This window comes from Capricornis sumatraensis, chromosome 20 (assembly GCF_032405125.1).
Source record: "Capricornis sumatraensis isolate serow.1 chromosome 20, serow.2, whole genome shotgun sequence".
Taxonomy (NCBI): Eukaryota; Metazoa; Chordata; class Mammalia; order Artiodactyla; family Bovidae; genus Capricornis; species Capricornis sumatraensis.
The window spans coordinates 60,772,528-60,786,591 of record NC_091088.1 but is presented as its reverse complement, the minus strand read 5'-3'; the positions used below and the strand labels follow the sequence as shown (position 1 = coordinate 60,786,591).

Below are 14,064 nucleotides of genomic sequence, written 5' to 3'. Positions count from 1 at the left end.
ACCGGGGAAAAATGAGTCTACTTCCGCGGGCATCTTGGCCTCTTTGGCTCATGGGAGTTGTAGTTTTCTCATTTATTTTCTCGCCTAGACGTGGCTGTAAATTACAGATCGATAGTAGTTGGCACAGGTCACATTATAAGTTTCTTATGTAACAAAGAAAAGAGCTTGCGACGAGGCCCCTCGCAGGTCCCTTTAAGGAACACTTGCACGTTCTTTCTATTTAGAACCCCTGGAGCAGGGTTGCCTGGCTGCAGCAGAGGCCAAAGGTCATTGCTTTGTTGGAAGTAGAGCGCGGGGTGGAGTCAGAAGGGAGGGGGATTAGGGCAGGTTCCAAGGGAATCCCCCGCACTCCCTCTGAGCCCTCTTTTCTCCCCTGCTTACTTCCCAGAGACCCAGAGATTATCGAGGTGGTCAGTTATGTTTAGAAATTGGCCAGACAGGAAAGGAATTGAGGTGTGATTGTGAAAAGCCTCTCTAGGCAGGAGAAGAGGAGAGGTCTCCAGGATCTCAGGCAGGTAGGTACTGGGGGTCTGGGATCACTGGGGATGAGGTGTTTGGGGTCCAGAGTCTTGAGTTCTCATGTCTGGGTGAAGGAGAGAGTTAGATATTGGGGGAAGAGCAAGCTGGACTCCTGGGCTCCTGATAGTTGTGAAAGCTGGAAACAGGCTTCAGGGACCCTAACAAGTATTGGCACTGGAACTTGGGTTGCCTGGGTCCAGGAGAAAATCCCAAGCTTAAGATCAGGTGTTGGAGGGCAGAGCCTATTGGGATGTTGGGTCTGGTTCCTGACTCTTTGTTTTGCTTCTCCAGAATGTCTTGGGAAAGTGATACATGGAAGAAAGAGTAAGTGGGGGAAATGGGATGGGCAAGGGTAGAGATGGAGGGGGCAAGGGGGCGCTTTGATTATACCAACACCTGCTCAGCAGCTCTGGTCTCCTATTGATGTGTGCCTTGCAGGGAGGGGCTGGGGGCTTGGACTAATGGGTCCTACCTACCTAACAGGAGGGAGCTACAGATGAGGACCACTGGGTCTGAAAGAGGAAGGGCTGGGGGCTTTGAGTCCTGAGATAGGAGGGGCTTGAGATCTCTGACCCCCGGACTCTAGATTGGCCAGTGCAGGGAGAAAGAACTTCAGCACTGGCGGAGCAGACTCAGGTTCTATCTCTTCTGTGACCTCACAAGTGTTCAGAACCCTAAGTTGGGCAGTGGGAAGAAGGGGAAGGGCTCTTGGGCAACGGGGGTGCCCGCTTGCTGTCACTATGAGCCTGCACCTCTCTCAGGGCCCTGGGAGATGAGCTTGCCGCTATGAGACTGCAGAAGCTGGAACAGCAGGTACTGTGCCCAGGAATCCTGCCAACCCTCCCCTATCTTCCATACCCTCTCAGGAGTCCCACCCCCAGGACTTGATCTGAGAGTGGTCCTCACTGGCTCTCTCGGAGTCTCAAGTTTTGCAATTGGGAAACGAGAAAACAGGAATTTGGAATCCTCAGGAAGTAAATCTTGGTGACGAGACTCCGAAATTTCTAAGGAGCAAGGGTTCTGGGTCCTTAGGATTCCTAGGTCCTTCGGGAGGAGGGGCCTGGATGCCAGGACTCAGGGTTCTATGGAAGGAGTTGCTGACAGACGGGAGGCCTGGAACTCTCCCGCCTATGCAAGGACCCCCCCTTGCCCCAGGCCCCCTTTCACCCTTGTCTTCCAGTTCGGTTCCTAGACCCCCACCCCACCTCTTTTCCGCTCCCGCAGTGGCGTCTGTTTGAGAAGAAGCAGCGACGGAAGCGCCAAGAGCCCCTCATGGTTCAGGCCAATCCTGACGCTTCAGTGCGGCCGCGGAGAGCGAGGCGCCGGGAGAAGCGCTTCTCGGCTGACAGCGGTGAGGAAAGGTGTCCCGAGTCCGGCAGGCGCACAGGCTGCAGGGAGGGGCCTGTGGGAGTGTGGTGGGGGCCGGGGCTAAAGGGCCCAGAGGGGAGGGGCCTGGTGGAGCTCGCGGAGGGTGGGGGCGCTTTGATAGATCTTTGGGCGGGGCCTGTGAGAGTTCGGGGACGTGGCCAGAGAGATCGACAGTGCGGCGTATGGTGCATGTAGAGGTGGGCCCCGAAAGAATTCTGTGATTCGGCTAGGGTGGAGCCTGGGAGAGCCGGGGACCGCCCGGAGAGTACGGGGACGGGGTCTAAGGAGTCGTGGAACTCGTGGGCTTGGGAGAGTTGGGGGAGGTGCCTGGAAAAGCAACGGGACGCACCTCCTGAGAAACCGGAGGGCTGAAGTAGGCAAAGCCCCGGGGCCAGGCCTGGGTAATTTAAAGCCGATTTACTGGAGAGCCCGCGTGGGACTGTTTACACACGGAATCGCGACAGTTTAGTGCTAGGGCTGTGCTTGTTTGAGTCTTGAGGTTCGGGTTCTGAGTGGGTCTCGGGGGGTTGGGTAGTCAGTCAGGGGCGAGGTTTGGGAGACCAGCGAGGAGGCGGATCTTCTCAGAGGACCAAGATTTTATGCTTCGTGTTAATGGGCCTCGCCACACCTCCCAGGCCCCAGGAACCCTTTCCTTCAGGAGAATGTGCCAGAGGCGCATTTGTGCCCTGGATCCCACGGTATCCTGGGCATCGTGAGCTGCGGTGGAGATGGCAGTGGCGAGCGTGATCCTCTGCTGCCGCCGACAGAAGCAGGTAATCTCAAATCCTTGGGCCGTTGATACCCCAGAACTCCACTCGCCCTAGAACCCAGGAGTCCAGAACCACTCAGTCCTTGCTGTCTCCAAAGGACCCCCGCGGCCCGGATATACTTCACCGCAAGGAGTCCAGGTCATGAACCTTCTCCTCCAATCCCCAGGAATCTGCATCTCCAGCCCTCTTCCTTCCCTGGTATTCAGAAATCCCAGTCTCCAGTTCTCCTCCCTTTCTTGACTACCAGGCAGTTCTGATCTGGAGTTGGAGGAAATCTCCGTGGAGGATGTTCCTGCCTCGCCATCTCCTTGTGAAGAGCCTCTGGGGACTCTTTTGCAACGCAAAGGCTGGCTAGCCTGCCAACGATCTGGTAATTTCTGTGACACTGGATGAAGTCTGGTCCCCTGGTCCATGTGGCACTTCCTCCCCCTTTTTTCTAATAGCTCTGTTGAGATATATTTCACATATTATACAAATTCACTCATTTAAAATTGTACAGTTCCATGGTTTTCAGTGTATTTACTGAGATGTGCAACACACACCACAGTGAATTCTAGATTATTAATTATCATTACCCACGAAAGAAAACCCTATATATTTTATCAGTCACTGCCCCACCCGACCCCCATTTCTCCCAGACCTAAGTAACTACTAATTTAATTTCTGTGTCTTTAGACACTTCATATATAGAATAATACAGTATATAATTTCTTGAGATTGGCTTCTTTTGCAGCATGTTTTCAGTGTTCATCTCTTTTATAGCATTATCAGCATTTCATTCCTTTTTCTTAATAACATTCAATGGTAGGGACATTTCCTTTTATGCTCATGACTTGACCAGTGATTCCAATAACAGGACTCTGGGTTATAACACCAGACTTGCTCCCTCCTCCCATTTTAGTTCCCCGGTCTCGCGGGTGCTCTCTCTGGGACAAAGGAAAGAGAGGACTCTAACCCCTCCCTGTCCTTAGATCCAGGGCAGTCACAGACTTCTCAACTTGTGCACATAGGGGAGGAGGAGGATCTGGCAAGTGAGGTTGATGATAAATAAGTAGGAGTCGGAAACCTAGGAGTTCTGACCTTCTCCAGCTAGCACTGATGACCTTGTCCCAAGCTCTTGGGACCCACGTGTCCTGAGCTCAGTCTTTTCAGGGCTTTTTTTTCTACCCCTTAGGCACCAGTGCTGAGGACAAGAGCGAATTACAAGATGTTGGAAATGAATACGAAGTGCCCAGTGCCAGATCAAGCCCTGGAATGGGTGGTGACGGTGGCCTTGGAGACTTGGCCTCCAACAAGGTGGGAGGTGGCACAGCCAATAAGGATATAGGAGGAGGAGGGCTAGTCTCAGGCTCGCAGGGCGCTAAAATTCTGCAGCCCAATCAAGGGCCCTTTTTACTGGTGGGTGGAACCTGTTATGTTTGGGCTACCAGAAGTTCTTTGTGTGCACCATTTATTTTCAACCTAGAGGATCGGAATTGATGTGAGCATATACTTTAAAACCCAGCCCACCAAAAGGCGGTGAGCTTTGGAGAGGGTGAAATAGTGATAGGAAAGGACCAGATAGCACTCATTTTGGTATGAATGAAAGCGAGATAGTTTCAGTTGAGAAGATCTGGGCGGTATTATATGTTGTTAATATATAGACCCGGTGACCACGGGTATTAAAGGAATGGGCAATACTTTCAAGAGGATTCTCCAATTGGTAGGTGAAATGGGTGTGGCCAGTTGGGTTACTGGCCAATCAATAAATGAAGCGATCTTGGGGTTTGAGCTTGGGAATTGAATGTACTGGCCAAACAGCAGGCAGCTGAGATATTTGACCAATAGACAGAAACTGGTCTAGACGACGGAACCCTGAGCTGGGATGGCCAAGCACTGGTTGGCAAAGCGGGGAGCAGGGGAGGGTGAGCGGGCTGAGGAGGGCAAGCCTCGGCTGTCTCTCAACTTGAATTTGGTGCGTGGGCCAGGGTGAAGACCTGGAAGAGAAGAAAGAGGAGCCGGAGTTTACCATGAGGAAATCCCCAGGGATGGCCGATGAAGTGGTGTCCGAGGGCGCGCGCAGCTCAGGCAGCGGCGATGTGGGGAGCTCGCCCTGCAAGCCACCCTGCGCTCCAGGCCCTCGGCTGGGCGAGGACATGAAAGCCTATGTGCTGCAGCCAGCGATGCGCGGTCACACGGTGCAGTGTCGCATCAGCCGCAACAAGGGCGGGGTAGACAAGGGCATGTTCCCTTTCTACTACCTCTACCTGGAGGCAACCCACGGCCGGAAGGTGTGGTCTGGCAGCTTGGAAACAAGTCCCACCTCGCAGGGTTTTGAGTGAGATCAAGACTTACTTAGGCGAATGGAAGCCTTGCTCTTCACTGAGCTAGGACTAATCAGCTCCAACGTCAGGCCCTGCCCTTCAGAGAACTGGGCTCCTTTATTCTCAAAGCCCAGTGGCATAGGCCCTCCCCATCCCATAACCCAGGCTTGTCCACTTTCGAATTGAGCTGGCCTTTCTCACAGCTAGGCCACGCCTCCTCAGAGTCCCAAACGCCACCCCTCACAGACCCTCCAGGTATTTGCCACCTTTTGTTGGGGCTTCCCTAGTAGCTCAGCTGGTAAAGAATCTGCCTGCAATGCAGGAGACCCCGGTTGGATTCCTGGGTCGGAAAGATCTCCTGGAGAAGGGAACAGCTACCCACTCCTGGATATTCTGGCCTGGAGAATTCCATGGACTTTGTGGTCCATGGGGTTGCAAAGAGTTGGACACGGCTGAGCGACTTTCACTTCTCACTTGGTCCAAATCTAGACCCTAGTCCCACCCAATCCTGAGACAGGTCCCGGCCCCTCTCAGAAGCTAAGCTATTCCACTGATAGCCAAGCTAAGCCCCTCTCAGTCAGGTCATTTTTCTCTCACGTGTGACTGCCTCTCAATTATTCATTCTCCCCCAGAAAGAGGCTTTTCCCCTACTCAGTGCCAGATAGGGTTTTCACAGATGAAACACTGAAGTCCTGCTGTAATGTTCCAAGTGAAGCCCTTCCCTATTCTAAAACCAGGCCCTGCCTGCCAGGCAAGTTCGCCCCTGCCTTGGCTTTCCCTCAGCCCTGGGCCCAATATCCGAAGGAGTAAGGGGAGATATTAAGATGTGAAATGAAGCTCCCCTTTCGGGACCCAGGTGACGCCCTGCATCTACCAGCAAGCCTCAGTTCAGTTGCTCAGTCATTTTCAACTCTGTGACCCCATGGAGTGCAGCACGGCAGACTTTCCTGTCCATCACCAACTCCCAGAGCTTACTCAGACTCATGTCCATGAGTCATGATGCCATGCATCCATCTCATCCTCTGTCATCCCCTTCTCCTGCCTTCAGTCTTTCCAAGCATCCAGGGTCTTTTCCAATGAAGAAGACCTTTGCATTAGGTGGTCAAAGTATTGGAGTTTCAGCTTCAGCATCAGTCCTTTAAATGAATATTCAGGACTGATTCCCTTTCCTTTCCAGCAAGCTTTAGGACACTTACTGCTCCATTACCCTTTCCTCTGTCTTGGGATACGGTATTTCCTTGTTTTTGGACCCCTGTGTGCACACTAAGTCACTTCAGTCCTTTTCAACTCTGTGACCCTATGGACAGTAGCCCACCAGGGTCCTCTGTCCATGGGATTCTCCAGGCAAGAATATTGGAGTGGGTTGCCATACCTCCTCCAGGGGATCTTCCTGACCTAGGGTTCGAACCTACATCTCTAAGGTCTCCTGCATTGGCAGGTTGCTTCTTTACCACTAGCGCCACCACCACCAGGGAAGCCTGGGTCTTTCGGACCCCTAGCTCTAGCCAAATATCAGAAGTCGATTCTAATGGGCTATTTATCACATCCACAGCACTTCCTTCTGGCGGGACGCAAGAGAAAATGGAGCAAAACCTCTAATTACCTCATCTCCTTGGACCCTACAGACCTGTCTCGGGATGGAGACAATTTTATGGGCAAAGTCAGGTGGGCAGAGTTCTGATGTGTGTGCTAAACAGGTGGCAAGGGGTGGGAGGAAGGGGACAGTTGAACTACATTTCCCAGCAGTCCAGGGGTACAAATTCCACCTGCTCTAGAACTTTTTCTCTTAGGGACTGATGGGTTATGTAGTCCTTCAAGTTGTAACTCCAGGGTGGTTGGGAATAGAACTGAAGACGTTGGAGGTAAGCCTGGCATTAAAGACATTTGACTTCTTGAGCGGCAGGGAGCTGGGACTTCTAAGTTCCTGTGACAGAAGAGGGCTCATATATGTGAGTTCTGTCTTAGAGGAAGAGCGTTCCTAAAGGCCCAAGGCAGGAGCCTAAAAATCCTTCTCCGCAAAGGAAGAGAGGGACCTGGGACTGGTAGATGGAACATGAGTCTTATGTAGAGGATGGATTGAAAGACTTGATGAGATGACATGGGAAAGCAAAACAGAAATATTGTTTTTATTCTGACCATTTCCCTCCTGGAGCAGATCTAATGCCTTGGGCACCAAGTTCAGCATCTTCGACAATGGGGTGAATCCGGAAAGGAAACATTTTTTTCCGGAGACAGCTCAGATCAGGGAGGAGCTAGGAGCTGTATGTTATGTGAGTGTCTGGGGGGATGAGCGAGAGGAGTAGAACGGTGGGGAGGGAGAAAGAAGCAGGTCAAATGGAGCATACCACCCTCAGGAGACCAACGTCTTGGGATTCCGAGGGCCCCGGAAAATGAATGTTATTATTCCGGAAATCAACGCCCAGAACCAGAGAATCTGTGTCCAGCCAAAAAATGTGAGTCCACCAAACTTGAGAATCTCTGGGTCAGTGGAGGAGGAAGGTCTGGGGGACCGGCCATAGATGCTAAGAGGAGAGGGGGCCGATGGATTGCATAAGGTCACATAAGCCGGGAGGCTTTTGTCAGACTTATATGTCTTAGGAAGAGAAAACTAGGGACTCACAATTCTGCTTTCGGAGGGAAAAAGTTGGTTGGTAGTTGGCTAACCACGCCCCCTACTTTACCCTTAAGGAACAAGAATCGCTCCTGAGTCGCCTCAAACGAGGGGCCAGCCAGGGCCTGGTCCTGATGCAAAATAAAGCCCCATCGTGGAACGACCAGAGCGGCGCCTACGTGCTCAATTTTCATGGTCGGGTCACACGGGCCTCGGTCAAGAACTTCCAGATCGTGCATCCGGATAACCGTGAGCTCCTAGGAACCGATTTACCTTGGCAAGGGGGCTGGAGGAAAAGTACTTCTCCCATTAGCACTTGAGCGATTTTGCAGGGAGGGTCGACTCCACGCTATTGCAAAGCCTATAGGGAAGTGTAGTGTACACGGCTGAAAGTGAAGTCGCTCAGTCGTGTCCGACTCTTTGCGAGTCTGTCCATGGGATTTCCCAGGCAAGAATACTGGAGTGGGTTGCCATTTCCTCTTCCAGGGGATTTTCCCGACCCAGGGATCGAACCTGAGCCTCCGGCATTGCGGGCAGACGCTTTACCGTCTGAGCCACCAGGGAACACGGCTAAGGGCCATGTAAACACTCTTCCGGGATTCTGGGCGGAATAAGGGCGCCGCACAGCCTCTCGGGAGTCGTAGTTCTCGCGGCTCAGAGGCCCGCGGCAGGGAACTAACACACCCTCAGTTCCTGACTTCCTCTTCAGCGGACCACTTCGTGCTCCAGTTTGGTCGTATAGCCCCAGACGCGTTCATCATGGACTTCCGCTTCCCACTTTGCCCTCTCCAAGCCTTTGCCATCTGCTTGTCCAGTTTCGATGGGAAGCTGGCATGTGAGTAAATTCAATAAATAACTCATCAGCTTCTGTGCCTGCTGATTTAAAGAAAGGGCCTCAGCATGCCTTCTTTTACGTGAGTTTACTAATAACCAATACTTACTAGATGGCGCCTGGGCGCCCCGTTCTGTGCTCTAGCGAGTGGGCTTATGGGCAACACTTGTTCTCCTGAAATCACAGTCCGATCATGGGGGATGGGTCTTAACAAAACTTCAAAATGCTCGCCTGCTATAAAGGAGGAAAATACAAGATGGCTGGGTCAGAGCAAGGCATCTCTAAAATATATATACTTTCATGCTACATCTGAATAACCACAAGGAACTAGCTGGGCCAGAGAGGTCAGGGACGGGCACGTCAGGCAGCAGCTCATACAAAGGTGGAAGGGGGGTTGGTGGTTTTCGGAATGAAAGGGTGGTGCAGCATCAGCCTGCTGGGGAACCAGTGGGGAGGGGCAGCGTATGAGGCTGGACCGGGTGCAGGATATTTGGAGCACTCTTGTTTGAACTGCTGAGATTTTTTAAGTTGGAGCAGTAAGTAGGATGGGTAATTGAAGACATGCATGTGTGGATGAAAGAATAATCCCACTAGTAGCAACACTAACGCGTTATCCAACAAACACCGTTTTAATTATGACTTATTTTGGGGTCTTACAGACTCTTAAGGTATGTGCAGTTGTTAGCCGCATTTTACAGAAAACGAAAGTTTATGGACATAGGATTTATAAATGTGAAATCAGGTACATTTATAAGTGTAAAAGCCTTGGGGAACTCACATCTGCCAGTAGAGAGTATAAGTCTTTGTATTTCAGGAGCACCAGCTCCCAGACCCTTTGGGGAGATAACTGTCCTAGGTTTAATAAAATGTAGGAAGAAGCAAAAAAAAAAAAAACCGACAAAACCCACCAGTCCTTAGTTCAAAGAAGCCTCTGGATTGGAAGAGGCAGATTCAAGGGATGATGGGAAATGTAGTTTATCTTCCATGGAAGTGCGGGCCTTTATGTATTCCCCTCTCAACTATCTTGGGGACTCAGGAGTAGTGAATGCTGTCAGCTCAGACACACACGGAGACGCTGCTTATTACAAAAAGCTTTATTCATTATATAAACCAACAGTCAAATAAATAAATAGTTAACACAAGAACTACTTCACATTAGCCACGCCTCCCACTGAGGTCTAGGCAAGGAGACAAACAGGGAGGGGAGGGAGAAGCCAGAGCACGGCTTAAGGGTGTGGCCTGGAGGGGGGACATCGGTGAGGTCCGGGAAGGGACAGGGACGGTGGCCAGGGAAGTGGGAGGGTTCCCGAGACGTGCCCAGGCCCTGGCCCGGGCAGTAGGGGTGAGGTAGGGACCCAGCTCCTCTTGGACCTGGGCGATGCGTCGGGCGAAGCGGCTTCGATCCCGGGCAAACTGCTCCCAGGGGCCTCTGCGGGCGGCCTGGGCTGGTCCTGCCCAGACAACCAGGGGATGGACGGAGACCTTCTCAGAGAAGCGCACCTGGAGATGGATGGGCACAGACACGGGGAGACACACACACACACACAAGATAAAAGGGCCGCAGGTGGGGAGGTGGGGAGAAAGAGAAACAACAAAAAGAAATGAGTTGCACAACAATGCTTGTCATCTGGCTTGTTATCTCGCCTGCCAAGTGATTCCTCAGCTGACTCACTGAAGGTAGAGGTGGGGCCCTGGGGTTGACATGAGCTCAGAGGCTCCTTCCTCCCACAGGGGCCAGCCTCTTGCAAAGGATTGCATTAACGTGAACACAACCCTCCCAATGGAGCTCACATGCAACCCTCTGCAATATGGGGAAGCCAGGAGTCGGGGCCTCCAGTCCTTTGGTCCCCAGGTCCAGAAGTGCTGGCTCCCAGCCCTCTCCTCCCTCACCTCAAGAATCTAAGTTCTCAGTTACCTACCTTTCTGGTCTTCGGGAGAGGTTCAAAGTCCAGATGCCTGGTGGGGGTTTGTGCAGACTTGAGCCGTCTTTGCAGTCGGAGGGGCAGCCGAGGAGGAGCCCAGGGAGGTGGGGGCTTCTCTCCAGGTAGATAGATGGCCACTCGGAAGGGGCAGGGCTCAGCTTCTCCCCACTTCTCAGGAGTTTCCCCTCCATCTGTTTTCTCTTCAGGCTGATAAATCTGGTCCCTGAGGAGGGCACTCTGGGTCTGAAGGGAGGGGCTGGGTCCCAAGTCAGCTGCTCCTGATTCATCATCTTCGTCCTCATACTCATCTTCCTCCTCCGTGTCTTCTCCTGGTCGATACACCCAGGTGCTCAGGAAGGCACTTGTGGGTGGGATGGCAGAGGAAACCCCGGCTTCTCCCTCATCTTCAGTTGCTTCTGAATCACAGTCCTCCTCCTCCTCCGTGTCTTCTCCTGGTTGATACACCCAGGCGCTCAAGAAGGAACTTTTCAGAGAGATGGCAGAGGAGACCTCGGCTTCTCCCTCATCTTCAGTTGCTTCTGAATCACAGTCCTCCTCCTCCTCCTCCTCCGTGTCTTCTTCTGGTCGATACACCCAGGCGCTCAGGAAGGAACTTTTCAGAGAGATGGCAGAGGAGACCTCGGCTTCTCCCTCATCTTCAGTTGCTTCTGAATCACAGTCCTCCTCTTCCTCCGTGTCTTCTCCTGGTCGATACACCCAGGCGCTCAGGAAGGCACTTGTGGGTGGGATGGCAGAGGAGACCTCGGCTTCTCCCTCATCTTCAGTTGCTTCTGAATCACAGTCCTCCTCCTCCTCCGTGTCTTCTTCTGGTCGATACACCCAGGCGCTCAGGAAGGCACTTGTGGGTGGGATGGCAGAGGAGACCTCGGCTTCTCCCTCATCTTCAGTTGCTTCTGAATCACAGTCCTCCTCCTCCTCCGTGTCTTCTTCTGGTCGATACACCCAGGCGCTCAGGAAGGCACTTGTGGGTGGGACGGAAGAGGAAGCCCCCATTTCCTCTGAATCACAGTCCTCCTTCTCCTCCTCCTCTGTGATCGCACTGGATGGATGCTGCCAGGTCCTGAGGGAGGGCCTCTGGGCTAGACTTGTGGAGTGTGGCCCTGGGTCAGCATCTCCTTTCCCAGCCTGTTTGTCCTTCTCCTCCTCCTCCTCAGGCTCCTCTCCCAAACAACATTCCCAGGCCCTGAGGTGGGAGCCTACAGATGAGGGGTACATGGAGGTCTTCGTGGCTGCTTCAGTCTCTGTTCTTTCTTCTGTGGCTCCATTCACCGGGCCGCACACCCTAAGAGCTTCTCCATCCTCCTCCTCCTCCTCTTCCTCCTCCCCTGGGCAACACTCCCAGTGTGACAGAGGAAAAGAGAACCGGGTCACTTCGTTACCTCCAGTAACCGCTTCTTCCTTAGATTCCTTCTCCCCAGGAAGGTCTGGTAGAGATCTTATCAGAAGGCTGAGGGGCAGGGGAGCAGGCTGGCCATCCATAAATTCTTCCTGCTCTCTAGGGACACCAGTTGCTTCTTCCCCACTGTACTTTTCATCATCATCATCGGAAAGTCCCCAGACTTCGGGAAGAGAATGCTTGGCTTCCAGGTCAGGGCAGGCCCCCGGGGAGGCTTCTCTGTCCTCCTCAGCTGCTCCACTGTCTTCGGTCTCCTCTTGAGGGTGCCTACCCCAGGGGGCATGGTAGGTGGCCAGAGAAGCCTTTGCTTCATCCTCCAGGCCAGCTCCTCCCTGATCTGCTTCGATTACTGCTTCTACTAGCCAGGGCTCTGGAGGTCCTGGGCCCCTCAGGAGGCTCCAGGCCCGGTTGAGAAGGCCCATCAGTGGGGACAGGAGGAAGAAGGGGTGGGTACCACTCCAGGGGGCAGGTTGATGGGGTATTCGCCCTGGAGCCATCTGTCTGGGCTGGGGAAAGAGGAGGGGAAAAGGGGGGTCAGGTTTAGAAGCCATTTAGGGAATGGCATCAGAGGATGACCTTGAGTCATAGCAACGGAAATAGTAACACAAACAGCAATGTAAGAGTTCCTGCCCCACATTCCTTTCTGATCCTAGCCACTCCCATCTCTGACCTTTGTTTCCCCACCTCTTCTCTCAAAACCCAGGAGTCCCCAGTTTCTCCTTCCCTGAGTCCAACAAGCCCCTAGCCCCATCTGCTCTCAAACCCGAAAATCCTGGTCCCAGGAAGCCAAAACGCAGGTCCTCTACTTACTTCTCTTGGGGACAGAGTCCTAGTCCTTGCTTCTCTCAACTCCTGAGGACTGACAAATTAGCTCCCATCACCCACCCCCGCCTTGGAAACTCAAAAATTCCGATCCCTGGATGGTTACTTCTCTGGGGACCCAAGAGTCTGGCTCCCGGACCCCTCCTCTGTCTGCTTCAGGACTCTCAAGTTCCCAATTCTTTCTGGTTCCTAAGTCGGAGCCCTGGGGTTCCTCCCACCCCTCCAGAACCCCTCAGGTTTCCAGGCCTTCCTTAGAACCCACCGGAATTCAGAAGTCTGAGCTCCCAACTCCTAACTGGCCAGGAGTCCGGTCCCAGCCCCCAACCCCTGGGGACCTAGGTGTTCCGATCCCCTCAACTCACCAGCTCTGGACTGCGCGTCAACCCGGAGGCAGGAGCGCCGGCTGAGGTTGCCACAAGCGTTCGCAGGTTCGGACGGCTCGGGAGGTCAGCGCGTTCATCTCGCCCTCCGGCGTCGGGCTCGAGGACTCAAGTTGTCACCGGCTGCTACAAGCGCTGTCGCGACAAAGAGGCATACGATCGTCCACGGAAACATACAAATACATCCAGGCCGGAAACTTCGCGAAAAGGTGACGCTACCGTCAGCACTTTTATAGATCAAGGCAGCCGGACGTGCTGACGTCAGAAGGGAGGCGGGGTTTCGAAACGTAAACGTGAGGGAAGGGAACGGAAAACAAGGTTGGACTTCTCGCGGAGATTCCGCGCTTTGTGACATCACGCGGCGGCGGTGTTTCCAAGCGTGGCCACGCCCCAAGCGAGCGAGCTGTCACTCAAGCGCGTGAACTGCTCAAGCAGAAAGCGAGCTCGTTTAACCCTTGTTCCAACCAAATGCCCCGCCTCTAACTTAAAACCAGGCCCCAGTCTAGAGTCTCCTACTTTCCATCTGTTCGACTTCCTACCTGGTGTGGGAGAGTATTATTGTTCCCATATCATAGATGGGGAAACTGAGGCTTGGGAATGAAATCACTTGCCCAAGGCGGTCACAGCAGAGTCTAGATTCATTGCCAAAGAGACAGAATGTGTAAGCCCCCTGAAGGCAGGCACTTTGCTTTGCTCACTGCATGGCACATAGTAAGTACTCAACAAATACGTGGTGAAAGTGAAGGTGTTAGTCGCTGAGTTGTGCCCAATTCTTTGCGACCCCATGGACTAGCCTGCCAGGCTCCTCTATCCCTGGAATTCTCCAGGCAAGAATACTGGAGTGGATAGCCATTCCCTTCTCCAGGGGATTTTCCTGACCCAGGGATCGAACTCAGGTCTCCTGCATTGCAGGCAGATTCTTTATCGTGGTGAGGGGATACTTAACCAAAAATTCACACGCCTTCCCTGTCTCGGGCGCAAGTCTCCACTCGTAGGTTTCACCTGCTTCAAATTTATCAAAACAAAACAAAAAACCTCTGCTTACACAAACTGAAATTCTGGCTGTGTAGCACCAACGGAACCTCATGGGAGTGGGGGGGGGGGGGTCTTCTGCCACAAA

General features: G+C 53.0%; 2 protein-coding genes across 2 annotated transcripts; one reads left to right on the top strand and one right to left on the bottom strand.

Annotated features, from left to right (window-relative positions):
- The first annotated feature begins 811 nt into the window (after window positions 1-811).
- Window positions 812-8,414, top strand: TULP2 (TUB like protein 2). Its single transcript, XM_068992751.1, has 12 exons — window positions 812-843; window positions 1,281-1,332; window positions 1,744-1,870; window positions 2,523-2,660; window positions 2,905-3,027; window positions 3,832-3,953; window positions 4,625-4,927; window positions 6,513-6,625; window positions 7,116-7,230; window positions 7,315-7,413; window positions 7,649-7,820; window positions 8,281-8,414. The coding sequence occupies exons 1-12, from the start codon at window positions 812-814 to the stop codon at window positions 8,412-8,414; spliced, it is 1,530 nt and encodes a 509-aa protein (XP_068848852.1).
- A 1,144-nt stretch (window positions 8,415-9,558) lies between these two features.
- PPP1R15A (protein phosphatase 1 regulatory subunit 15A) lies at window positions 9,559-13,121 on the bottom strand. The gene is made up of 4 exons (XM_068991859.1): window positions 12,927-13,121; window positions 11,003-12,248; window positions 10,323-10,900; window positions 9,559-9,903 (listed from the first exon to the last, which is right to left on the bottom strand). The coding sequence occupies exons 2-4, from the start codon at window positions 12,237-12,239 to the stop codon at window positions 9,559-9,561; spliced, it is 2,160 nt and encodes a 719-aa protein (XP_068847960.1). The 5' UTR covers window positions 12,240-12,248; window positions 12,927-13,121.
- Between the last annotated feature and the right edge of the window lie 943 nt (window positions 13,122-14,064).

What these genes read in the sequence shown, in the direction of transcription:
- TULP2 (XM_068992751.1), top strand. Translation starts at nt 812, where the DNA reads ATGTCTTGGGAAAGTGATACATGGAAGAAAGA. An exon ending in GCTAGCCTGCCAACGATCTG is followed by an intron (nt 3,028 to 3,831) that starts GTAATTTCTGTG and finishes TCTACCCCTTAG; the next exon opens with GCACCAGTGCTGAGGACAAG. An exon ending in AGGCAACCCACGGCCGGAAG is followed by an intron (nt 4,928 to 6,512) that starts GTGTGGTCTGGC and finishes TCACATCCACAG; the next exon opens with CACTTCCTTCTGGCGGGACG.
- PPP1R15A (XM_068991859.1), bottom strand. Translation starts at nt 12,239, where the DNA reads ATGGCTCCAGGGCGAATACCCCATCAACCTGCCCCCTGGAGTGGTACC. An exon ending in CACGGAGGAAGAGGAGGACT is followed by an intron (nt 10,901 to 11,002) that starts GTGATTCAGAAG and finishes GACCAGAAGAAG; the next exon opens with ACACGGAGGAGGAGGAGGAG. An exon ending in CTCTCCCGAAGACCAGAAAG is followed by an intron (nt 9,904 to 10,322) that starts GTAGGTAACTGA and finishes ATCCATCTCCAG; the next exon opens with GTGCGCTTCTCTGAGAAGGT.